Source organism: Pongo pygmaeus, chromosome 12 (assembly GCF_028885625.2).
Source record: "Pongo pygmaeus isolate AG05252 chromosome 12, NHGRI_mPonPyg2-v2.0_pri, whole genome shotgun sequence".
NCBI lineage: Eukaryota > Metazoa > Chordata > Mammalia > Primates > Hominidae > Pongo > Pongo pygmaeus.
The window spans coordinates 41,006,845-41,031,572 of NC_072385.2; the positions used below are offsets into that span (position 1 = coordinate 41,006,845).

At 53.6% G+C, this 24,728-nt stretch overlaps 1 protein-coding gene across 2 annotated transcripts in view; it reads left to right on the forward strand.

Moving 5' to 3' along the window:
- The window catches only part of SH3RF3 (SH3 domain containing ring finger 3), a 369,865-nt gene that overhangs the window by 255,370 nt on the left and 89,767 nt on the right, over positions 1-24,728 (forward strand). For both annotated transcript variants that reach the window (XM_063648534.1, XM_054475806.2), the window contains one exon: positions 8,332-8,685. In XM_063648534.1, the coding sequence (XP_063504604.1) occupies positions 8,332-8,685 (354 nt within the window). The remainder of the gene's footprint in view (positions 1-8,331; positions 8,686-24,728) is intronic.

The following is a 24,728-nucleotide window of genomic DNA, read 5'->3' on the forward strand; positions in this document are numbered from 1 at the left end:
TAATCAGTGGTCCTTCTGCTCACAGGACACCCCTGCTGAGGGGCTAATCAGGCCGTTCTGCTACTCCTGGTACTTTTATGGACTTTGACACGTTCCTAGCAAACGAGTGAAGTTTTCTGTTTTCTTATTTAGTCCTGGAATCTTCCTTCTGGCAGGTCTTAATACTGAAATGACAGTGTGATTGCCAGTCCAGGAGGGACACATCACCCAATATCAAGAGGTTAAACTCAAAGCAGGTGGAGCCTCATTTCCCCTTGAGGACTAGGGTGGGATCCAGGGAGGAAGAAGGGTGACGTAACTATGACAAAGGTGCAAGTGGGGGTGCAGTCGGCATTTCTGGTTCTGCTGGAGAGACCCATGAACTCTTGGATGAGGAAGGAGGCATTGACTGTTAGCCGCGGGGCAGCTGAAGATTCTTCGGCAGACCTTGGTTTTGAGGGCTGGCTTGTGGGGCCTCACAGGGGTGGTCGCTTTCTGGGCTCCCCACTATGAGATGAGCCTGGCCCAGGGTGTGCAGATTCATGTGCCACATCATAGGGCACTGGCAGAGGGTGGCCCCTGAATTCTCTAGAGGGTCCCGGCATGAATGCCGCTGTGGGCTGTGTGACAGCTGGGGTAGGCGGGCAGGTTCCACAAACTGATCTGCAGCTTGGCCAACTGCCCCCAAGCAACTAGCACCCAGAGGCAGACAAGGTGGATGGGTGCCACCTGCCTCTCATGGGACCAGCCTGCACCTGACAGGGACAGGGTTTTGTCCAGTCCATAAGAGGGGGCTGAAATGAAACCCATTCGCTCCGAGTCCCTCCTCAGATTTTTAGATGTCAACTCTTCCAAAAGCCTTGCCTGTACTCAGGCTTTACATGCAAAATTAGGCAGCCATTTGTGCAGTGCAGGTCTGCACCTGCGTTTTAAACTTCAGTTATCCGAATAGTCACCTCAGTTTGCCAGCCCATTGGGCAGCCTGACAGCAGCCTGACCTGTATGCTTCAGCCATTACAGGACGGGGACCAGGGCTAGAATGCAAACACCAAGAGGACAGGATGGAAAAGGCACATCTGCCATGTGCTGGAGGGATGCGGGTCACCCACGGGCTCGGGGAGGGGTACGAGTCACCCACGGGCTCGGGGCCTCACTCTGGCAGGTCTGGCGGCCTCACGCAGGTCTCCAGCACGCTCCTACAGTGCTCTAGTGTTGCTCAGCCTCTGTCAAACTGTAATTCCAAGGTGGGAATCTCCTCCAGGGTAGAAGCCTCTCCCATAGCAGGTACGTGGCCACGGCTTGTGGCCGGGCAGGGAGCATCAGTCCAGAGTGCTGGCACCAGTGTTTTATAGATGCTTAGGGTTCGATGTCCCCAGGAAATAAGAGTTTGGCATTGTCCACAGGCCTCTGAGGTCACTACTTCTGTGAATAAAGGGCAGGGAACAGAACGGCCACCCACCCTTGGTAACTATAGCTGGCATCTGTCCCGTATGAGAATTTGCCTGACCTACTTTTCATGTCATCTTTAACCTCCTAAAAAAATGGTCTTTTTTTTTTTTTTTTTTTTTTTTAATTAAGACAGGGTCTTACTCTGTCACCCAGGCTGAAGTGCAGTGGCGTGACCTCTCAGGCTCAAGCGATCCTCCCACCTCAGCCTCCTGAGTAGCCAGGACCACAGGCGCATGCCACCACGCCCAGCTAATTTTTATTTTTTACGGAGACTAGGTCTCACTATGTTACCCAGGCTGGTCTCGAACTCCTGGACTCAAGCAGTCTGCCTGCCCTCGGCCTCCCAAAGTGTTGAGTTTACAAACATGAGCCACTGTGCCTAGCCCAAAAAGGCCTGATTTTTAAAGACCCACATTTGAATCTCTAAAATGTACCCAACCCATTCCAATAGTCAAGGGCATAGGTATACCTCAGTGAATATATTCTTTTTTTTACATCAGGATGTAGCAAGAGGGGAAGGGCCTCCTCATACTCTGCAGTGACGAGGGGATGGCAGCAGATTCAAAAAGACATCTCAGAAAAGGGGTGAGCAGTGGCAATGGTGCTGCTTGTTCACTGTGTAACTTGGAACAGGTCACTTAACTTCCCTGAGCCTCAGTTTCCTCGTCTGTAAAATGGCCACATTGCTGTCACCTCACGTGGTTGATATCAGGGTCGGATGGGCACATGTGGGGATGAAGGTAAAGTCGGCTTGGCCAGGGGTGGTCACCAGGCCCCTTGCTTCTTTTTTTTTTTTTTTTGGAGAAGGAGTCTCCCTCTGTCGCCCAGGCTGAGTGCAGTGGTGTGATCTTGGCTCACTGCAAGCTCCGCCTCCCGGGTTCACGCCAGCCATTCTCCTGCCTCAGAATCTGGAGTAGCTGGGACTACGGGCGCCCGCCACCATGCCTGGCTCCTTTTTTTTTTTTTTTTTTAGTAGAGATGGGGTTTCACCGTGTTAGCCAGGATGGTCTCGATCTCCTGACCTCGTGATCAGCCCACCTCGGCCTCCCAAAGTGCTGGGATTACAGGCGTCAGCCACCGCGCCCGGCCCCCTAGCTTCTTACTAGCTTAGTCACTGGCAAAGAGTCCCCAGTTTTGGAAGCCTTTCTCCTTAAAGGCTCTGGGAATGTTCCACACACAACCCTTCAGGATGAGGGGTGCCTATGAGGAGGGCGAAGGAACCAATGTTAAAGGGAATCCTTCCCTCTCCACCACCCCTGCTTAGTCTCCTGAAGAATGACGTGTTTTACAACTGGCAAGTGCCGATCGAAGCCCAGCCCAGCCATCTTGCCTGCCCGTCTCAGTGAGGGGAAGCTCCTGAGATGTCTCCCAACAGAAGCCTCAGGCAGGGAAAGGCCATTCTTCATCTGCTCCTGAGTTTGTGAAGCTTTAAGGCCAGCAACCAGCCTTGGTGGCCTCTGCCGCACTCAGCCGTGAGAGTGGGAGCTTCAGGGGAAGGCGAACGCCCCACAGGAGTCTCTGGAACATGCGAGTCTGGTCCATGGAGGGTTCTCAGGGAGGGTGCTGCCATTGGGAAGCCAAGCTTGCAAACAGTGTTCTGGAAGCTTGCTACCGCAATGGCATCTGCAAAGAACAGCAGTGTCGTCTCTTGGGAGCTGGCAGAAATGCAGAAACTTAGCAACAGCCCACACCTGTTGAGCCGGAGTTGGCCTCTGTGAAGGATCCCCAGGTCGTTCAGTGCACACTGAAATAGAAACTCTTTTAGAGCAGGTCTTTGAGCAGAGCCCAGGACACGGTAGGCGCTCAGTCCGTTTTGTTTTCTGAATGGTGCATCCATGAAAAGGAGTCATGTGTTGCCTTCTTGTTAAACTGTGAGCACTTGCCTTCCTGCTTGCACCCTTGGCTTCCTGGATTTCCACCAAGATGTGGGTTTCAGGACATGTTCCCTCCCTTGTATCGCGCTCCCAAGCCCTGTCGCTCAGTGCTGAGGTTGCTCTTCCTCCACTCTGGGTCAGTGCAGGGGCCCAAGGGGACACAACTACTTTGTGCTGTTTTTCTTTTGAAGCTGGGCACCTCCCACACCACTGCTCTTCTTTTCATGTTACAGCTGCTGTCCTCCCTCGTGACTGGCTTGCCAATCTTACTCCTTTTTTAAGAAAAAAAAAAAAAAAAAAAAAGCCCTGCATACATTCAGTTTAAAGTCTCCTCAATCAGACCCAGGGATTTGGGGTGACTATACTCTGGCGCCATCGTGGACCCAGCGCTGAAATTCCCGGGCTGGCCGCACCTCCCCACCGGAGTCAGGAGACCCGTGGCTCCAGGAGCTGTGGGGAGAGAGTCTTCTCTATTCAACCCAGCCTCACCCTCGGACGCAGCCACAAGGCTACAGTGCACTCTAAACCAAGAGTCCATTCTGTAGAACTGTTTAAAGGATGGATGGAAGAAACTCTTCAGTTTTTCTTACCTTTCTAGACAGTTCTGTGGTTGGAAAGTGGTTGTGGAAGAAAATCACATCTAACCTAAGAAAGCTGGGGAGACAGTGTTGGGAGGGGCTTTGCTGAGCCAGGAGGCAGCCACTCAAGGTCACGGAGACCATGGGGTGGTAAGTGGGGTCCCCTGTGGGATGGTGAGCCCCGGCCCAACCTCTACTGTCTCTTGGACAAGACTGCACCACCCCCTTGAGCTAATCTCCCACCCCATCTGGTTTCATGTTCCCAAGAGCATCGGACTAGGGGGTGGCCCCTGCAGAGGGGCCCCAGAACAGGGGCAGGCTCTGGGATGGGCACACACCTGCCCAGGTACCAGGAGCAGTTCTCATGATGAATGGATAACGTTACCAAGATGTTTAAAATATTGATGTTATCATTTTGTTTCCATTTTGTATGAAAGTTGAAAATGTGTTCTCTTTCCATTAAAAAACATGAAAAGTTTAGTTATTGGGTGCATTGGTTATGTGTGTGCACATCTATGTAGGAGGGGGGCATCCACCTGATGAACCAACAAGGTGACCCCACATGCAGATAGAGCCACTGGAGTCCTTTCCTTTCCAGATGGCACCTTGGTGGGAAGGGGTGCACCCTCAGGCCGAATCCACACCACACGGGAGGGCAGAGCCGCCTGGCTTCCCTGCAGCATGGAGGCCTGTGCGCGAGACGAGTCTACGCCAACTTGCAGAGTGAGGAGCTGGGAAAGCATGGCTGCTCCTAATGGGTTCATGGGAGCCGCCGTCCCACACAGGCACTGGCAGGCGAGGGCGTCCTGTGACCGTGGGCCCACAAGGATGTGTGTGGCCAGTGAGGGGCCTTCTGATTGGGATGGCACCGGTGCCAAATCCAGGCCCAGCTTTATGACGTGACTAATTGGAGCTTGTTGTGAAGACAATGAAAACTTTCCCAGATGGAGAGTTTTGCCCCAGGATCAAATCACAGATCTGTAGCAGTGCCTGGGACTCCACGGGCCAGTGCGTGCGCTACTCACATGCCTGTGTGAGTATGGCAAGCCTGGTCCCCAGTGGTGGGTGGAAAATGACTCCTCAGTCCCATGCGTGTAGAGATGCATCTGCCTGTTGAGGCCCTTCGGGTTAGTCCACTCTGGACTTTCAGAACGAAGACTGCACAGGGCAGGAGGAAAGGGGTCCATGGAGAAGCCCCTTGGCTCAGAAGCAGAGATGAGTCAACAGGATACAGCCTAACCCCTCCTCTTCCTGGGAGACCCCTCGGCAACAGTTCGCCTGCCTGGCTGCTGCAGGGATGCTGGGGATGCTGAAGCTTTGGATGAGGCATTGAGGACTTTCTTCTTTGAGGCAGGAGCTCTTACTTCTCCTGCCGTCTGTTGAAGCTGCCTATCTTGATGGAAGCTTTTTGCCTTCACTTTCAGCACCGGCCTTCGGCTGGGGTTGCTAAGGCATGAGGGATGCATGCTGTCTCCCCACCCTCACTCTCCGTCTCCACCGTGAAGGGGGCACAGTGCGATCACTTGTGAGCAGCCTCTCGGGGACACGTGCTGGTGGCCGCCCAGTGCTCAGTGACCTGTGGCACTGCTGAGGGGCCAGGCACTGTGCTCCTGGCTGCTGTGTCCCCTGATGAGAATAGGGAGCCTGGAAATCCACGCTGACATTCAGATCAGGGCCCCATCTCTTCTGGACGTGCATACAACAACCTGTTCGTGCCTGGATTTCCTGATTTTGAAAACAGTTTTCAGTACCAACTCAACAGAGTCACAGGAGGACTAAGTGAAACACCCCAGGCCTGTTCCTTTGGGGAGAAGGGAATCATTTGAGCCCAGCATCAGCATTATTGCTGCCATGATTGCTGTGTAATGATGTCCCAAGTGCAGGCGCGTGGCAGGTGTGTTTAGAACGTGCTCCGATGCCAGTGAGTGAGATGAATGGAGGACTGCGCTCACTGTGTCCTGCTGCTCTGTCTTCCTTTATACCCTGTCAAGTGGGCAGAGAACACTGGGGTCCAGGAAGCTGGCTCCCAGGTATTTGGAGAGCCCCACAGAGGGCTGTGGGAGGGAACAGGCACTGGTTTGTTCTCTTGAGTAGCACTTGGGAGGAAGCAAATGAATACAGCCATAAAATAGAGCAAAACAGCTGAGCCTGGTTGGAGGAAACATTTCAAAGGAAATAATCCCAGATTTAGATCACACATGTTGGGGTCCGGAGTGAGGTTTTTCATAACCTCCCTCTGAAAGGCAGATATTCGTAGTGGAAATGCTGACAGCCATGTGCCTGGGCAGGGTCTGAAGGCAGCTGGAACCTGCAGCCACCCTGCTCCTGTGATCTGCTCCTGTGATCTGCTCGGCCTGCACGGAGCAGCCCTGTGATGGAGCTACCCTTTCTCATGCCACTTAAACTCAGCAGGGCTTCTGGGTTTTTTGTTTTTGTTTTTTTAACTCATCAAGGTGCTACGAGCTGCAAATGCTAGTTCTGTTTCTGGGTGAGACCTGGTGTTTCCCTTCACTGATTCACAGCATTGAGGGGAATCTCCTAGACCAGGCTGACGTCAGACTCGACTCCTGGTAGGTGTGGGGGACAGGCCCCTCCTGGCATCTGCTGGCCTCGCATGCAAGGGCTTAGCCTATATCCTTAGCCTATGCCAAGTTTACACCCATGGCTGGCCACAGAGCGGGCGTGACTCTGCCCCAGGTAGCCTGCACTTCCATAGCAGCTCACGTGGTCCTTCACTTGCCTGCTATGGTTCCCACCTTCGTGGATTTCACTGACTCACTGCCTCTCTCTTCTTCCTTTCTGAATCCTGTAAGTCCTTCCTGACCACTGCTGCGTCCCGTTTTTCCCATGAAGGCTTCAAAGTGCCCCCTGGTGGCCTACCTGCAGTTTTCGGAAAGCCCTTTGGCTACTGGCCTAGGTGCCTCTGTGGTGCCCTACAGCACAGAGCCCAGTCGTGCTGCTGTAGAGACCCTGTAGGCCCCAAACCCAAACAGTACCCTGGCAGACAGAATGTGCCAGCCCTGCACACAACCACCCCACCCTGCTCAGCTTCCCCTTGGTGAGGAGAAAACTCAGAGACAGCTCCCGCTTCCTCCTGCCCTGAGCTCTGTGCTCCTCCAGGGAGGTCTGCCCAGAGGGCAGCTGGCATTTACTCAGTTTTTTCTGCTACTTCTGGAAAGGTGAGGGAGAAAGAGTGGAAACTCACAGGCATTTACCCAGCCTGATGGCATTTGCTTAACCCAGCTTGTAGCAATCATCCCATGATGATTCTAGCATCATATTTTCTTCCCAGCCACCTCTGTGTACACAGTAAAGAGTTCCCTCTGCTTTATTCTTTCAAATCACTGTCAGCTCCCCATATAGGTATGCACTTAGGCTGAGCTGAGTACAGCCTAAGAAGGAAGGGGCTCCATTGGGCACCCAAGTGGGAAACTTCCTCCAGGTGTAGGGTCAGGGGACACTGTCACTCACAGATGGTGAATTGACCTAACTGAGGCCCCGAGCACCAGCCCAGGGAGCCTTTTCTCACAGCTGGTACCTCCCCAGGCTGTGTAATTCACGGACCTTCCCCCAGTGGGTGTGCCTGGGCTGCCCCTCTCAGCCCCTTCAGGTGGTGCCGCAGCCCTGAGAGGAAGGATGTGGCTTAGCCGGCCGGGAGGGTTTATTCCCCAGTTGTTCATGGACTTGAACTTCATGCCACCTTTCCTGATAAGCACCACCCAGGATCAGACTTTCGTCAAACTCTTCGCTGCACACAATGCCTGCTATCTTGTAGAACAGTGGGAGATGTGGGAAGGAGTCGTGTCCTGAGACCTCGCCAAATCACTCAAGATGGCAGATTATTGACACCTCCTGGGGTGTGCTCAGACCAGCTTCTGGGGCTTGACAGCCTGAGTGGAGGCGGTTACTGAAAAGAGCTTCCATGGTTCATGGTGACCAGAGCAAACTCCCCTGCCACAGCCAGTCACCAGCCATTGGATAGTGCAGTCTAGTCACATGCTTTGAAATCTCCTCCGGGGACCTGCAGTGCTCAGGGTAGGCTGGGAACCTGCTGTCGTGGAGCATGCAGGGCCAGCCCATGTCTTCTGATGTGGGGCTTCCTTCCCATCTTGTCCCTAGTCCCTCACTGTCTGCAAGGCTGCACCGTGCATCCCAGAAATGGCCAGCATTTGAAAAGATTGGGGCAACAAGGTAGTGGCCCTTGGAAAACTCCTCTCTCTCTATGAGTCCCCTCTCTCCATCATGGCTCCTGGAGTTTTTGAGCTGCTCCAAAAACCTTTTCAATAAAACCTATGCCACCCCACCAGCCTCTTCTGTGTTTTCCCTGCAGTCTGACAGATTTGAATGCGTTGCCAGTTAGTGAATGGAAATGTGGCCTGGAGAGAGCAGAGGGCTGGTGTGGCATGTGACCATGATTTAATGAAGCCTCCCCTCTCCCCTTTCTCACTCAGCTCAATGACTCCGCCAAGCAGCTCATTGAGATGGACAAGCCATGCCCAGCTGCTGCATCCAGCTGCAATGCCTCCCTGCCCTCTGACTCTGGCGCTGTGGCCAGCATGGCCCCGAGTCCCACTTTAAGCAGCTCAGGGGCGGTCAGTGCCTTTCAGCGGCGTGTGGATGGCAAGAAGAACACCAAGAAACGCCACTCCTTCACCGCGCTCAGTGTGACGCACAGATCCTCCCAGGCTGCCAGCCACAGGCATTCCATGGAAATTAGTGCTCCAGTGTTGATCAGCTCCAGTGATCCGCGAGCCGCAGCCAGGATTGGAGACCTTGCTCATCTGTCGTGCACTGCTCCCACCCAGGTAACATCCCGCAGGCCAGGGCAGGCATCCCTGGGTTCTCTGGGGTTCTATCCTCAGCTGTGTGTTCAGTGTCCCCCGTTCCTCAACTAGCATGGAGGCGACCCCAGAACTGCCTTTTGGGGTTGAGTGGGGTTTGCCCCTTGTTACCTGGCACTGGCACTGGGGCCCCCCAGAAGCGTGGAGAATGGTGAGTGTGCCCTCTCTGGTTCAGAAGATGGCCTCGTGGTGTGTGAGCTGATTCTCAGTGGTCCAGGGAATGTCTGAGTAACACCCACCCACCTCATGACAAGGTTTTTCCCATGTCAGTTGGCTTCCGGATGTCTAATTATGTCCTGGAAGAGTCTTGGCTTAGTGCTAGCACATTTTTACCATCTCTGCAATGTTTGCTAATTTCCCTTTCAAGAGAAAGAAGGAGCCAGAGCTCAGAACCAGAATAAAGTACATTGTTGAGTACTTTCGTTACTGTTGTTTCTACAGATACCTTCTATTTCTAGACTCCATTTCCACTAGTTTTTTTTTGTAAATTGAAGTAACCAAAGCTAAGTATTTAAAGGCTGGGCACAGTGGCTCATGCCTGTAATCCTGGTGCTTTGGGAGGCCGAGGCGGGAGGATTGCTTGAGGCCAAGAGTTCAAGATCAGCTTGGGCAAGACCCTGTCTCTACAAGCAACCTATCAGTCAATCAATAAAATAAAATAAAATGATTTAAAAAATTTTAAAGTAATGAACAATATTTAGTAAGTACTTGCCTGTAGCTCTGACAAGACCCCTCACAGTGGCATGCACAGGGCAGGAGTTGGGCAAGTTTCCCCTTTATGAATGCAGAGACTGCAGCAGGAGATGGAAGGGGCTTTCCAAGTGCCCGGCAGGGTGACCCTGCAGCCACACTCCTGTGCCATTGTCATCTGACTTCCTGCAGGACTGTAGCAGATGTGCATGGGTGAGCCCAAGGTGCCCACATAATGGTGCCCACGCCATTTCTCCCTGCGCTGCAGCCTTCCACCCAGCAGCCCACCCGCCACCACACTCCACATTCCCTCCAGAGTCCCTCTGGCTGCCCTGGACTGGCCTCAGAGCAAGGGCGCTGATCTGCGGGGAATCCTGGGGCAGACACCAATAAGCAACTGGCTGGGAAGAACTGTCTTATTCAAAATCACAATGAAGTCAGACAACTTTACACACAGAATTGTCTTAAAAATTGCTGAGCTTCTGGAGAAGGGCCGTGTGATCTAGATGTGCCACGTCAGCCTAGAAATGCCCCCTACACACACTTGCACACATGCACGCACACACACACATATTACATGTACACTTGAGCACATGCACTCCCATGCGCATGTGCACTCACACATACACATGGCACACACATATACCTGCACACCCACACACATGTACTTACATACACCCGCCATCCACATGCACGCCTACACACATACACATGCACACACATATACACATATACACCTATGCACACATGTGCACTTATATGCACCCCCTCCACATGCACACACATATGCATGTGCACACGCATGCATACAGGTGCATTTACACACCCCTCCAGGTGCACACCTGCACATACACATGCACACACACATACGTATACACATATACACCTGTGCACACATGCACACACTTGTGAACTTATATGTGTCCCTTCCACATATACACCCACACATACACCCGTGCACACATGTAGACATTTATACATGCGCACACACACATTGGTGGATACACACTCACCACGCATATGTGTGCACACACACAAATGCTGGCTCTCATCAGCGGCTGAGGCTGAGGTCTGGAATGGGTGCTGTAGTGTCTGGAGCCATAACCGTGCAGTCATCTGCCCCCATGGTTACCCCACTGCCTGGAAGCTCCCACAGCCTGTGCCTGGGAGCCATATTCCCCAAAGAACAGCCATTGGGGCTGCTAGCGCATTTTCTGTAAGGGGAAAAGCATAACCTTGGTCCCAACCCTAACTCCACTCCTGACCTGGGCTAAATTCTTCTTGAGCACCTCCTATTTGGAAATTCCTGGGAGGGGCATGGTGACACAGTGGCGGACCAGCGTGGCTGTGCTCCCTGCGTGTGTGCACAACTGGGGGTAAAGCCACAAGCAGTGGCACTTGGAATAGTCTTGCTTATTCTTTGCTCAAACATCCTTGACACCGGGCAGGTTGTCATGGTGGTGCTAAGACTCGGGAGAGCTCACCCTGTTTGTCACCAATGACAAAGTGTGATAACTCTGGCCCAGAGCTGGGGTCCCTCCTTGGCAACTTGAGCAGCTGTTGGCGATGTGAACAGTCTAAAGTTGTGTTGTGAAACAAATTTGGCTCAAAGGGAAGTTGCAGCAGGTTTGAGGGGTGCCCCTAAGAAGAGGACTGAGGAGCAGCGGCCTGGCCCTTGTGGACCACTTGGGTAGGTCTTTTGTCTCCTTCCTCCTAGAAGAGCAAAGGCCACTCTCACTGTAGTCAGGGACCCCCATCAACCAGAGGGAGGGCCCTTCTTCCTGATCACCAGCCAGAGGTGGCCCTGGAACTGCCAGGCCAGTGCCTATCCCGACAAGTATCTGGCCTGTGTCCTGTAATTTGTGAGTAATATGTCCAAAGCTGCCCTTGGTGTTCCTTGGAGTTCTAAAAAAGAAGCCCACAAGGCCCATGAACTTTGCAAAGCTGCTGCTGTGTCCCAAGAGGGCCAGGGGCATCTTCTCTGCCACTTTCCCACAGGCCCCTGAGATGTGGGCTCAGCACACACAGGTACAGGATCCGGTTTCCTCTCCTTCCAGCATCCTCATCTGCACCAGCCTTTCATGTTGCCATGGCTTCTGTGTTAAAACAAGCAGAGAGAACCTTTCTAAGCTCTCTGCAGTCTGATGTCTGTTGGGGCAGGAAGGGAACAGATGTTTCTATTAATTTGCATACTACCTGGCTCCACAGGGATTGGAATTAGGGATTGGTGGGACTGGGATCCTGGGATCCATTTTCTAGCAGTTCGACTTGAAGCGAAAGTCATGGCCAGGCTACTGACTTTAGTTTGGGTCACCTCAAAGGGCAAGAGGTCAAATGAAGCAGTTGCTGCCTGTCTTCCTGTCCTGATTTAATCGAGCTGCCGGGAGACAGAAGGGGCACCTGGTGCAGGTGTGAGCTGTGCGTGCTGCCTCTGTGGGCTCTAGTGTGCAGCTATGGTCTGGATGTGCCAGAGACCAAGCCCTCCCGGTCTCCCCCTGCTCTGCACTGCCTTCCTGATTCCTACCAACTTGTTGGCCATGTGCATCTGACCAGGAAGTGCCTGGCCTGAGGACTGGCCCATGGCAGCCAAGGCGAGCCAGACTCAGGTCCTACTGTGGCCACAGTGCTGCAGGGATTCTCTTCCCCACCATGCTGGCCGCAGCCCAGGAGAGGGAGCCCAGGCCCAGGATTCTGTGGTTAGTGGGTGACACTTCGGCTTTGATCATCGGCCTGGAGAAATTCAGCATTGCTGTGTCATGGGCTCATCCACAAACAGAGGCCCCTCACATGCCAGCACTGCCATCGTGGGAAACGTGGAGTGGACAGAGCAGGAAGGCCTGCAGCCCCAGGCTCCTCGGTGCCCACAGCATGGGGCAGTGCTGGCCCCAGCAAGGGCCGCTGCAGCAGCCAGTCCCCTGCCTCTCACAGTCTCCTCGGGACCCAGTGTGTCCATTCAGACTGTGATAAAGAACATCTTGACTGACAGGATGAATTCTTGGCACCTGGAGACTGGGGCTGTAGGGGAAGACAGGCTGCTGAAGTGTACGAGGCTGGTCATCTGGACCAGGACTTCTGGGCCATGGCAGGCAGAGGATTACAGATCGTGGGTTGTGTGTCCCAGTGCATTTACTTTTCGGGTGAGCATGGTATCATCCCTGACAGTTATTGAATCCTCATTGAACATTGCACGGGGTTCTGTAGAAAGGTCCAAACAGCAGGCGTCTGCCCTGCCCTGGAAAAGCAGCTGGCTGGAGTGGAGACGGGCTGCTTGCTGGGCACTGTGCTGTCCAACGCATTGACTGCAGTTGATCCACAGTCAGTGTGGGTGGGGGGATGTGGATGAGGAAGCCCCTCAGCTGGCCGAATTAAGGGGCTCTCGCTGTAATGGACTGGTTTTGCTCTTTCTTTGGTGTTCTCTTAAAATAGAAAGGAAGCGTGCGTCTATGATTTCTATAGAAATGAGTCTGAAGCACAGAGGACACTTCACTGCTTCTCAGAGTGCCCAAGCACCATGAAGCCTGGGGGCACAGCCTGAGAGCCGCGCACTGGCCGAGGCTGGCCTCCTCCCTGCAGCTGTCAGGGGTGCGTCTGTAGTTTGCCTGTCCCCATCTCTCCTTCGGCTTCTTCTGCTGATCCCACCTCCTCTGTCCTGGCTTTCATCACTTCTCAGCTTCCCCGACTGCGTGGCCCACCTCACCCCACAGTGAGCCAGTCGTTCATTGTTTCCACTTCAGAGATGAGGAAGCCGAGGCCCCGGGGGTAGTGGTGACGCCTCAGGGCTGTGCTTCCGTGCCAGCCCTCCCTGGCCTTCCAGGGCCCCACTCTTGTCCGGACATGGTTATCACTTAACTTTCCAGTTTACTCCATAAAATGCACAGGGCTGACCTCAGGCCAAAGGAGACACGCGGGAGAATGCCAGCAGGTCCCTGCAGTGCTCCATAAAGTGCCCCTGCTTTGCTTTTCTTTTAGGCTGAGGCCAGGCTCAATGCAGGGTGCTGGGGTGGAGGTGCGGGCTCCCTCTCTCTAGCTGTGTCACCCCAGGAGAGTTGCTGAACCTCTTGGAGTCCTGCAGTTAAGAGCCAGCCTCCAGAGCCAGACGGCCAGGTTGAGCACTTATCCTTGTACCTGCAACCTTGGGTAAGCTGCCTGACCTCTTCCCAAAAAATCCGCTACCTGTCTGTGAAATGGAGCCAAGCTGTGCACCCCCACCATGGCCATCGTGAGGGTGGAGTGAGGGCGTGCGTGCGGGCCGCCCTCCTCGGTAGGTGTACCTTGAGTGTTGGCTGTGGTGGCTCCTTCTGCTGCTCAGGGAATCAGGGAATGAATCACCAGTCCAAGACACCAGGCACCAGACACATCATCTCTAGGCACTGCTTTCTGCTCCAGGAGCCCATCTCTGGCTTGGTGCTGTGCTGGGTCCTGGAGGTTTTGGAAAGCTGGTGGTGGGTAAGAAGTGGGTGTGGCCAAGACCACTGCAGGATGGGAAGGAGGGGAATTTAAAGGAAGGAGAAGAAAAAGTGTCAGAGACTCTGACACCCACACAACCTGAAATATCCACTGTCAAGCTCTTTTCAGGAAAGGGCTTTAGGCTGAGGCTTTGTTGATGAGAATGCTGAAAAGGAAGAGCTGTGAAACCGAGAAGAGAGCTGGGAGCTGTGTAAGGTGAGCTCAAGGCCTGGCGGGGAGGGAGGTGCCGATGCAGAACAGGCCAGCGCCTGGCCTCTGAGTAGCCATGTGGGAAATGCTACAAGTTGGAGACTGGGAGTCTCAGTGGCCACTCTGCAGGGGCAGGGACAGGGGACAGAAGGATGAGGGAGTGGGGCCTAGAAGGAAGTTTTGCCGGGCCTAGGCCGGCCACAAGCACAGTCAAGGTGGCCAAGGAGCTGCTGGGGCTGGCTGCTGGGCACCTCCCAGAGGCTGCCACGGGCACGCAGGGCCTGCGCAGGTGGGGTGTGGCCCAGGCTGGCGGCCAAGCAGAGCTGACCCCTCTCCCACTGGGTGCCCCCTCCCAGCGCCTCTGCGGAAGGCCCAGTCTCATTCTTCTCTCATTGACCTACTGCTTCCTCTTTCCCATGGATGTGCTCGACGCTCTGCAGTCCGATCTTGCCCACCACCCCTGCTGCTGAAGCTGACCCAGCCACAGTTACCAATGCCCTGTCTAGCATCCTCCTTCCTCGTCCGCCATCTTGACCTCTTGGCAGCACTTCACGCTGTGAACAGCACCCCTTCCCGAACCTGTCCCCTTTGATCTGTGACTCTTCTTTCCAGTGAAGCCCTGTCCTGGCCCCTCCTGCCAGACCCTCTTTCTAACCCCTACATCTACACAAATACCCCCCACCTTCTCTTCCCCTACATCTCTAGCCCCTACATCTACACAAATACCCCCCACCTTCTCTTCCCATCCTGGGCATACTCACCCATGGGGGTTCACCCTCTCCAGAACCCCAGCCAACGTCCCTAAACTCTGCCTGCCAGCACCTCTTTTAAACTACAGATTCTCTTCTCCAACTACCTGCTAGCTTCCTGGAGAGACGCCTCGACTTCAGCGCATGCCAGGAGCAAACGATGACACCCCTCTTTCCGCAAACCTGCTTCCCCTTCTGTATTCCATCTGTTCCTCAAGGAGTCACCACTGTCCTTAGGTGCCCTGAGCTAACACCCTTCGTCTTCGCTAATACCCTTCGTCTTCCCCAGCACTGACTCCCTGCCCCTCAGTTCCCTCCTGAGTCCTTTGGAAGGTTCTGGGGAGCCTTCAGACTGGCCCTTGGTTGCCTCTCCGGCTCCCGGCAGCACTGTCCACTCCCGTGAGCCTGTGCAGATCTGCTGCCTGCGTACCACGCTGCTCTGGCCCTGGTCCATTTCTCCCCGAGACTGCCGCAGCTAATCCCTTCCCACCTGCCTATGTCCCTTTTGCTGCCCCTCAGCATGGCATTCTACCTACCAGGCAACACACAGACACATACCTGTGCAGAAGGCTCCTGCCCACCCTTCCAGGCCATCTGACATGTTCACCTCTCTTCGGCAGCTTTCTATGGCCCCATGTCACCTTTCCACCACCAAATCAATTCCCCCACTGTCTCTTTGCCTATAGGACTTCCCATGTGCCCATGATGGAACATTATTTGTGTGTATGGCCATCCCCCCTTCCTCCCTGGGCTTTTAGGTCCTTGAAGGCAGGAGCTAGGTGCCACTGGCCCACAGGTGGGGCTCTCACACGCTAGCTTCCTTCTTGGGTGGGCCACAAGACAGCACCAGCAGCATTCCTCACTGGATAGTCTTGTACATAAAGCAGCATGGTACCTGAGAGGCTGTGTGGCCTTCCCCAACCCCTGCAGGCCCAGCTGCACATCGATGGCTGGGGAGAGGACACAGCTGCAGGGCTCTGGCTGAAGGTGTCCAGGGCGTGCAGCTGGCTGAGCCTCAGATGGCCTGTCCTGCTCATGTTTGCACCCCTAGGGATTCTTCCTCTGTGACTGGGAGAGGTCAGAGGCTCAGCTGGTGCTTCGGGCATAATGGAGTATCATTCACATGTCAGCGCTCTGCTGGGGGAGGGAGGATAATCAGAGGAGAGGGAAAGAGGCCATTCAGGCCAACTCCACTATGACACATTTGCTTTTGAGGTTATTGAATCAAATCGGGAAATGATTGCTTACATTTTAGAAAAATTTCCTCATAAACCAAGTATGAAGTCAAGCAGGTACCCGAGGACCCTCAATGGGCAGTCAGCTCTGGAGTGCCTGGGTCCATCATTGAGAGCAGCTACATCACGTAATAAGCAGCCCACGTTCTCGGAGGCACCAAGCTGCAGACGCTTGCTTCTCACTCATACTATGAGTCACCGGTAGAAGAGGGCTTGGCTCTACCATCCTCACCTGGGACACCAGCAAACACCCACAGGCTGAGTCTAGCCACTGCTTGTTTTGCTAAATGAAAGCTTTGCTGGAACAGGGTCACACACGCCCATTTGTATATCATCTGCAGCTGTTTTTAGGCCATAACAGAGATATTGAGGAGTTGTGACAGAGATCGTAAGACCCACACAGCCTGAAATGTTTATTACTGAGCCCATTACAGAAAATGCCTTCTGACTCGTGGTGTAGAATGTCTCCAGGACCATAGCAGGGGCAGAAATGAGGCAACCAGTGCGAGGCTGCATGGAAGCCTCTGCTCACGCGCATTTCAGTGGTCAAAGCCAATCCTACAGCCCCGCCCTATTGAGGGGGTGGGCACATGGAGTCCAGCGGGGCCTTGAGGAGAACTGTCCCCAGGCGCCACTTCCCTGCAACTCAGCAAGTTTGCATTTCTGAGCACAGAAGTTGGGAAGCTTCAAAGGAAGAGCCGACACTTTTCCAAAGTAAGGCCAGTGTGGCTCTGACGGCTATGCTTGCACTGCCGTGTGACACCCACTAATACTGCCCATGAGTGTCCTGCCTCTGGGCAGGGGCTCTTGCTGGGTCCAGAGTGTGGTCAGATGCAGGCTGACTCACCGTCCAGCCAGGACCAGCACCTTCATCGGCCCTTGCCAGCTTCTCTGTTCTGGAGAGCACCATGGCTTACAAATTACCTCCAAATAAGCAACCCTTGGAAATTAGGAACATACCCTTTAAAATCAATGGAAGGGGAAGTGTTTGAAATTCAGCAGGGAGAACATCAAAAGACAGCATTTCTCAAGTCTCTTCGTGTCTGAGAAGTAAATGAGGAGAGTTCCTTATGGAAGCTTCTGGGCAACTTTAAAATGCATCACCACCTGCTATTTGTCTCTATGCAGCTTCCTGTGTTGGCTGGGTCTTATCTCTGCCACAGGACAGACAGACGGACGCTTCAAGCAGGAGGAAGTGCTGGGGAAAAGCTGAAGGAGCTGAACCAGGACCTTGCTGCCTCAGGCCTGGCAGCCCCCAGACTTACTGCTTATAAGCTGTGCAACCTCCGGCTCTGGCTCTGGCTCCGGCTCTCAACTGCAGAGCACAAACTGCCTGCATAGCGGAGCACCTGGGCTTATTTTTAGCGTTTTCAGGAAGTTATAAATTTAATTACATGCCTTATAGGGAGGCAAAACAAAAAGTACCAAGTGAGCCTGGGATGAATTTAAAAAAAATCCCATTGTGAGAATCTTATACAAGAAAACTTTCTTCTACAAATCTGGAAATAGCTGTACCTCCGTGACTTACCAATCCTGGCCTTTAAGTGGGGACAGAGGACACCGTGGCTGCCTGTGACCTGGCGTCCTGATGATTTTTGTCGATTGCAAAGCTTACCAATCACAGTGCAGGGTGCTGGCAGTGTTTCTTCTGCTGCTATGACGAGCTAGGAACCAGATCCACGGGTTTCTGCCTGTGCCTCCAGGCCATCCTTGGGCAGAGTCAGGGAAGATCCTTGGGTCTTCTTGGCATTTGGAGAGCATCCGGGAGCTCTGGGTGGGCACTTGCTGGCTAGCAGCATAGGAGAGCCACTCCCTTGTCCTAGCAGCTGTTGAAGCCACATCCTGCAGGGATCCACAGAGGGTTTTTCATGAATGCCCATCCATAGGCCCCATGGGACGCACCAGGAGACTAGCACACAGTCCATGCCTCAGAGGGTGGAAAGGAGGAAGGGCCTCGATCAGTACAGGTAAAGCAGGAAGAAACCAGGCCACTGAGGTCGGTGTCCTCAGGGCTGCAATGTGAAGACCCATGATGGCCCTGGACGGGAGGACTGTGAGGAGCTAAGAACCTTCTCCACCCAGATCTCCTGACCGCCTCGCCCTCCCTCTGCCAGAGCTTATCTGCCCTCCCACTCCAGGCTAAACCACCTACCTCCCCACAGGCGTTATCTGGATGCAGTGTGGGTTTGGGAGGCGAGAAAAACGGGGTCCCACATGCGCTCACGCCCAGGCCGGATTCGCTCTCAGGACCTCGTGCCCCCGTTTGCTGTCCCCTCTACCAGCCCGTGAGCTTCGCTGCAGCAAGAGAGTGCTTTCCCTCTCTGTACAGGCAGTGCCTGGCACTGGCACTATCAGACAGAAGGACGGATAGATGGACACACTGAGTTAGAGCTGAACAAAAGGATTTTTCAAAGTCCACCCCTACTGCAGCCACCACCTGTAAAGGAGGCACTTTCTGTTTGAAGGCAGAACGGATGCACAGTTGGATGTGGATGAATATTGTGCCTTTTATGCAAAGCTGGATGGAGAAGCCTCTGGCCTGATGGGTGCACACAGGGAGGAGGGTCCAGGGCCTTCCTACCGTCAGAGGCAACAGGCGAGTGAGAGCTGTGAGGAAGGCCATGAGCGGAGGCCATCCACGGCTCTTCCTGATAGAAGAAAGCCTCCAGGGCAAGATAGATGGCTTCTTAGCTGAGGCTTGGGAAGCCCCGGGTAGGTGAGAAAGGGGTCCTATAACTTCCTTAACAGACCTCCCCTTTCCTTGTTGACGTTTTGAGATTTTCATTCACCAAACTGGAGTCGGGTTGTGGATGTTCTCCTCCTATATTCCTCTTTTTTGATCCATTTTCCTTAGTAATATTGTGGGAATTCCTTGTTAAGCTTTTGATCACAACTTTCACTTTTTGGTTCCAGTTATTGGCCCAGTAAGACAAAGGCAGAAAGGGGAAGAGGTTCATCTTCTCATCATAGACACCTAGAGCAGGGGCAGCAAACTTTCTAAAGGAAACAGCCAGATAGTAAATAATCTAGATTTTGCAGCCAGGTGGTGTCTGCCGCAGTGACTCAGCTCCACCCTGCAGTGTCAGAGCAGCTGGAGACAGCAGTGAATGGTGGACGTGGCTGGCTGCCAATAAAACTTTATTCACAAAAGCAGAACACTGGGCCAGATCCAACCTGTGGGTGAGAATTAAATATCCAGCAGCAAATTTGGAACTCCTGCGGTGGCAGGTGGCCTGTGGGCAGCAGTGGAGGGGAGTTTTGGCCTCCATCTTCAGTGGCGAACAAGCAGTTCCCCTCAGCAGCTGAGAGTGCTGAAGTTATGTGGGCAGAAGGCATGGCTGCTGCCTCTCCCAGGACAGACCCCCTTGCTGGGGCTCCCCGGCCACTGCCCTCCCTGAGAGGGAGATCGAGAGGCACGCGGGTCCTCTGGCTGCACAAGCTGCTTGCTCCTCTTTGCAGAACCAAGCGGAAGAATCAGGCCATAAATGTTTTATTCTAGAGTTTTCTTTGGGAAGCAAGTTCATGAGGGTCTGATTTACACCCCGTGTAATGGAGTGGTAGCGAGTGATGAATAATGCATGCCCGTTTCACTGCTCCTTGGGGTGATGACAATGTTTTCTGGACTCATATTAAAAATTTAAATGACGAGATGTTTCTTCTTGGGGTCTTCATCTGTTCCATAGTGTCAAAGAGACTCAGAGCCCCCGTACAGCCTGCCAGCCCCCAGACCCTCTTTTTTCCCTTTTAGTAATCCCAGCAGGAAACTAATATGGCCTGGTTCCCAGCCACTGCTTAGGGGCCTCATTAAAATGCAGCGGAGGGGTCTCTAGTGTCTGGTTACAACCTGGCGGTTTGGAATCGGGGAACCGCGGCCACAGCACTGCAGCCAGAGCTGACACCATGCTTCCAACCAGGGGAGGCTGGAATTTGATGAAACATACCGCCGTCACAGATAACAGCCCAATCTTTACTGACTAGCAGCTCCAGGGCTGTGTGCCATTCACCTGTGAGCTCTGTGATAGGGAGAGAGATGCAGGAGCAGTGGAGCTTGCCTGGATCTAGGGCACTGCACAGTCAGGCTGACCTCCAGCCCTGACCTCGGTGCGGAGGGCCCCCGCAGCTCCGTGCACCCAGGGAGCAGCATCAGCGCGCATGCTGTCACTTTACTGTTTGCTTGTGCTAAGTGTCATCAGATAGGCCATCTTCTCCTACCTATAGCCCTGCCAGCCGACCCTGCACTACTGGGCTCATGTGAAATGCTCACAGGCTGTGTTGCTGAGCATCCTGCCCGAGGGATGGAGTTGTTGTTCTGTAGCATCAGTGACTCAGAGAACTGGGCCACTGCATGGTGGCCCAGCTCCTTCGGAACATGTGTGTCCACTTGCCCAGGCCAAATCCTGGCGTATCTATTATGGAGCCTCTTAAAAAGACCGTGGTGCAAACGTACTTTATTATAGTCAGAGCCCTTTTCTGGGCATGTGCTGCTAGGCGCGACTTTGTGGCAGACAGGGCTGCACTTAGCTTTGAAGTCAGAGCAGAGATTTCCATTGGATGATCTTGGAGATAGGATGAACATCTGTCTGAGGGCTGTGTCCCCAATTATTTTTACTCAAAGGCACCTGGAGCTCTTTCTCTTTTCTTGTTTTTGTCACTGGCTGACTCCCTCACTCCTGCCAAGTCTTTACTAATCTCTTAAGGCCTAGAATCATTTAAAATTAAGCCATTAAAAATCAAAGCAGCATCAGAGAGGTGGCTCGTGGTTAGGAGGAAGCCAGGCCTGCGTCCAGGGCCAAGCACCATGGTTGGAGCTGGAGGCAAGGAGCCCTCAAGTCCCTGGTGTCACAGTCAGCAACTCTCAACCTCGTTATGAATACTTCAGGGGAGAGGCGCCATTGGTTGGGGGCTGAAAGTGCATCCAGGCAGTGCTGCAGCTCAGGCTTTGCAGGATGCTAGCCATGTGGAAGCCTGTGCCTTTACTCAGGAGTTCCTGATTACAGTCATTTAAAGGAGAGGCCCCTTTCCCTGCAGTTAGTTCCTGCCAGGGTTAGCAGTGGCTGCTCATCTCTGCCCCTCAGCAGGCCTTGTGTTCTTGGGAGTCACATTCTGTACAACTGGGCCTGTGGCCCCCAGTAGCATGCTGCTGAGCCCATCAGTGGGAGGACCCCGACCCCCTCCCACCTTGGCCACCAGCAAATTGCTGCTCATTTGCATCCGTAGCAACAGAAACCAGATTCAGAGGACAGACTGACCCCATCAGCATCAGGAAGCCACGACCAGTGTGCCACTCACTTCTTTGTACTTTTAGTTTTTATATCCCTGAGGGCAGAGCCCAGCCCAGTGTTGCCTCCTACACAGCAGGATGTCCCTTGGCACCCCTCGCTCTGGGCACCACACCATACATCCATGCTAGGAGGGCCGGCCACGGGAGCCACGCTCAGCCATGTTAGTTTTAGGCATTCTTCATCTTGACCTTTGGGAAAAAGCATTTCCACACATCTGACCTCTGTCTGCTCTTCATTCCAGCTCTAAGTAATAGCTTACTGTTAAATCCCACATATTTGCTTGGAGCGTTTGCCGTATCAAGTGTCAGCTGAAGGCCAGGATTCCAGTGAAGCCGCCAGAATGTCTCCCTCCTGCTGTCTTTAGGGACAGCCTGTGTCAGGGGGCCAAGGCCTCAGACCCCTGAATGGGCCCTGTGGCAGCTCCCACTGTCCACGCCTCAGGTGCCTTGGATGAGCCCTCCCGAGCCTCCTGACACCCAGCCCTGTGGGTTGCTTTATGTTGGACTCACACAGAGCAGTTGGTGGATGCTGGCACAGGTGGGATGGTGAGCCTTCAGCTGCCGTGGTCCATGATGCGTGTGCTCCGCACAGTGTGTGCTCTCAGCCTAGCCTTCAGCCTCTGCCCAGCAGACAAAACACAGTCTCCTTGGTCTCTCCTGGCCAAACACATTGCCCCCATTTCATTGGAGTATGGCTTGAGCAGCTCCAGGACATTGGGAGGTGGAGATCCAAGTGCCGGGGCAGGCTTCAGACAGGCCAGCCTCCCAGTGTGGCCCCACCGTAGCCCTGGCTGCGCTTTGCTTGTGCTATGCTGGTTTGGGACAGCTTGGCTGTTTCTGGAGCATTTATCTGAACAGGACAGCAGGCATGGTAACAACAGCAGGACCAGTGCGTGCCTATCATCTTAGGTACCCACTCTTCCCGCTGCTGCAGGGCAGAGTGCCAGTGCCTGGGAGCACAGAACTGCCAGCCCAGCCCCTGCTGGTGCTGCAGGGTCACCCCTGCCCTTTGTCAGCTCCCAGGATCCCCTGACAAAGATGGCACATGGGGGATCAAGAAAGACACGGGCTTCCCGTCAGCCAGACCTCAAGTGTTAACTCTGTTATTCTTCTCATACCACTGTGGAAATGTTTCAGGAAACCATTGTCACTTGATATTAAAGTGTAGATTAAACAATAATAAAATTATCCCAAAAGGCAACTCCCCAAAGGAGCAAAGTTATGGTTTGGTATGTAAGTTTCCTGACTTTTTGCCATGAAAATACAAGTATCACTGTCAGAAATTAGATAAGCCTTCATATGCAAGGCTGTCACCTCCATTTCCACTCTGCATACCCTACATGGCCCTCCAGGTCTGTCCATGGAGACCATGGCACAGGCGGCGGTGGGGCGTTGTGTGTCCTCATCAGCCTGCCAGCCCCATACCCTGGAACTTCAGGAGTGCAGGTTTTTCATATAATAAACAGTGCTGCTGTGAAATCCTTACCTGTACCTCCATTCTGACTTGTCTGATTATCATTATTTTATATATATATTTTTTGAGATAGAGTCTTGCTCTGTCGCCCAGGCTGGAGTGCAGTGGCGTGATCTCAGCTCACTGCAACCTCCGCCTCCTGGGTTCAAGCAATTCTCCTGCCTCAGCCTCCCAAGTAACTGGGATTACAGGTGCCCACCACAATGCCAGCTAATTTTTGTATTTTTAGTAGAGACAGGGTTTCACCATGTTGGCCAGGCTGGTCTCAAACTCCTGACCTCAAGTGATCTGCCTGCCTTGGCCTCCCAAAGTTCTGGGATTACAGGCATGAGCTACCCCCCTGGCCTGTCTGATTATTTTAGGATTCATTCTTAACAGGAAACTGCTGGGGCTACAGGCTTTTTTTTCCTTCTCTGTCTCTCTCTCTCTGTCTCTTTCTGTCTCTGTCTACCTCTGTCTCTCCCTGTGTCTCTGTGTCTTTCTGTCTGCCTCTCCCCCTCTAGAATGGAGAACAGCTTTTCTACAAGCCCAAATCACCAGGACGTGGGGCTGTGTGAGAACTTCTTTTGCCCCCACCTTCCCCTCCCTATTCTGTGCACTGGGGCAGCACCCCTGCCCTCACCAGCCCTCCACACAGCATAGGCATGTCACGAGGGCCATGCCTTGTAGGATCTGAGTTTTCAGACTTCTCTGTTACTAACTATGGCAGAACGGGACAGAAACCAGGGGACTGTGGGTCCACTGGCCCAAGCCAGGAGTGAGGGTTTTCCCTGCAGGGAGCACACTGCGGTCTTCCGCATCCCATGAGTGGGATCAAGAGGTGTAACTCCTCCACAGTGGTCCAGCAGGGGCAGTCACCTGCCCCAGGAAGCGCCTGTGCATGTCAGCATTCCCAAGACCGGTGGGTCTTTCTAGGTCCTTGGCTTCCTTGGCCATTCCACAGCATGCATCTCAATGGACAATGACATTCCCTCTGAAGCACCGTCTCCCCTGGGTTGTGGGTCTCCTTCTGTTTCTTGGGCTGCCCCATCTTGGCCTCCTTCAGGGCCCTCTTCTGGGTGGTGTCCCGCAGGTGGGGCCAGGGCATGCTCCCTCCTCACTGTCTCCCAGGCCACTGCACCGTCTACCCTGTTGGCTTCAGGATGACGATCATGAGCCTTTGTTGAGGGCCTATTCTGTGTACTTAGAGTGACTGCTTTATAGACTGTGGGTTGTCTGACTTCATACTCCAGCTATCTAGACCATGCAAGCTGCCACGACCTCATCTCTCATGTCTTGGAGGCTCTGTCCTCCACTGCTTGATTTCTATAGTCTTGGGAGCTGTTGATTCAGGTTTCATCTGGTTTTTCAGTTTTTTCAGGCAGGAGGGTAAACCTGGCCCCTGTTACCATCATGGTCAGAGCAGAAGTTCATGACCCTCAATGGGCATGATGAGAGATCGGAGGCTCACAGACGCCATCTTGGCTACAGTCACAAACACAGATCACACACCTGGGAGCTAAGGGCTTTGCCACGAGACTGCATTGCCTCATAGATCAGCTATACATACATGACCCCAGATCTGCTGCCCAGGCCAGTCCCCTCTGAGCTCCTGGTTGGCATTACCAGCACCCTCATCATCCACACTGAGACATCTCCAGGCACACCAAACACTGAGTGTCCAGCACTGAGCCCATGGCCTCTGTGGTCTCTTGTTCCTGTCTCTCCAGCAGCATCTCCATCTGGCCAAGGCTGGAAACTCAGCCCGTGCTCCTCCCTCAACGTCCTTCAGACCTAATCTTGTTGGTGAAGAAGGGAATGATGGCCCCCACACATGTCCAAGTGCTAATCCCAGAACCTGAGAATGTGTCATCTCATGTGGCAAACAGGAAAAGACCCTGAGATGGAGATGCTCCTGGATCACCTGGGCCACCGCAGCCACA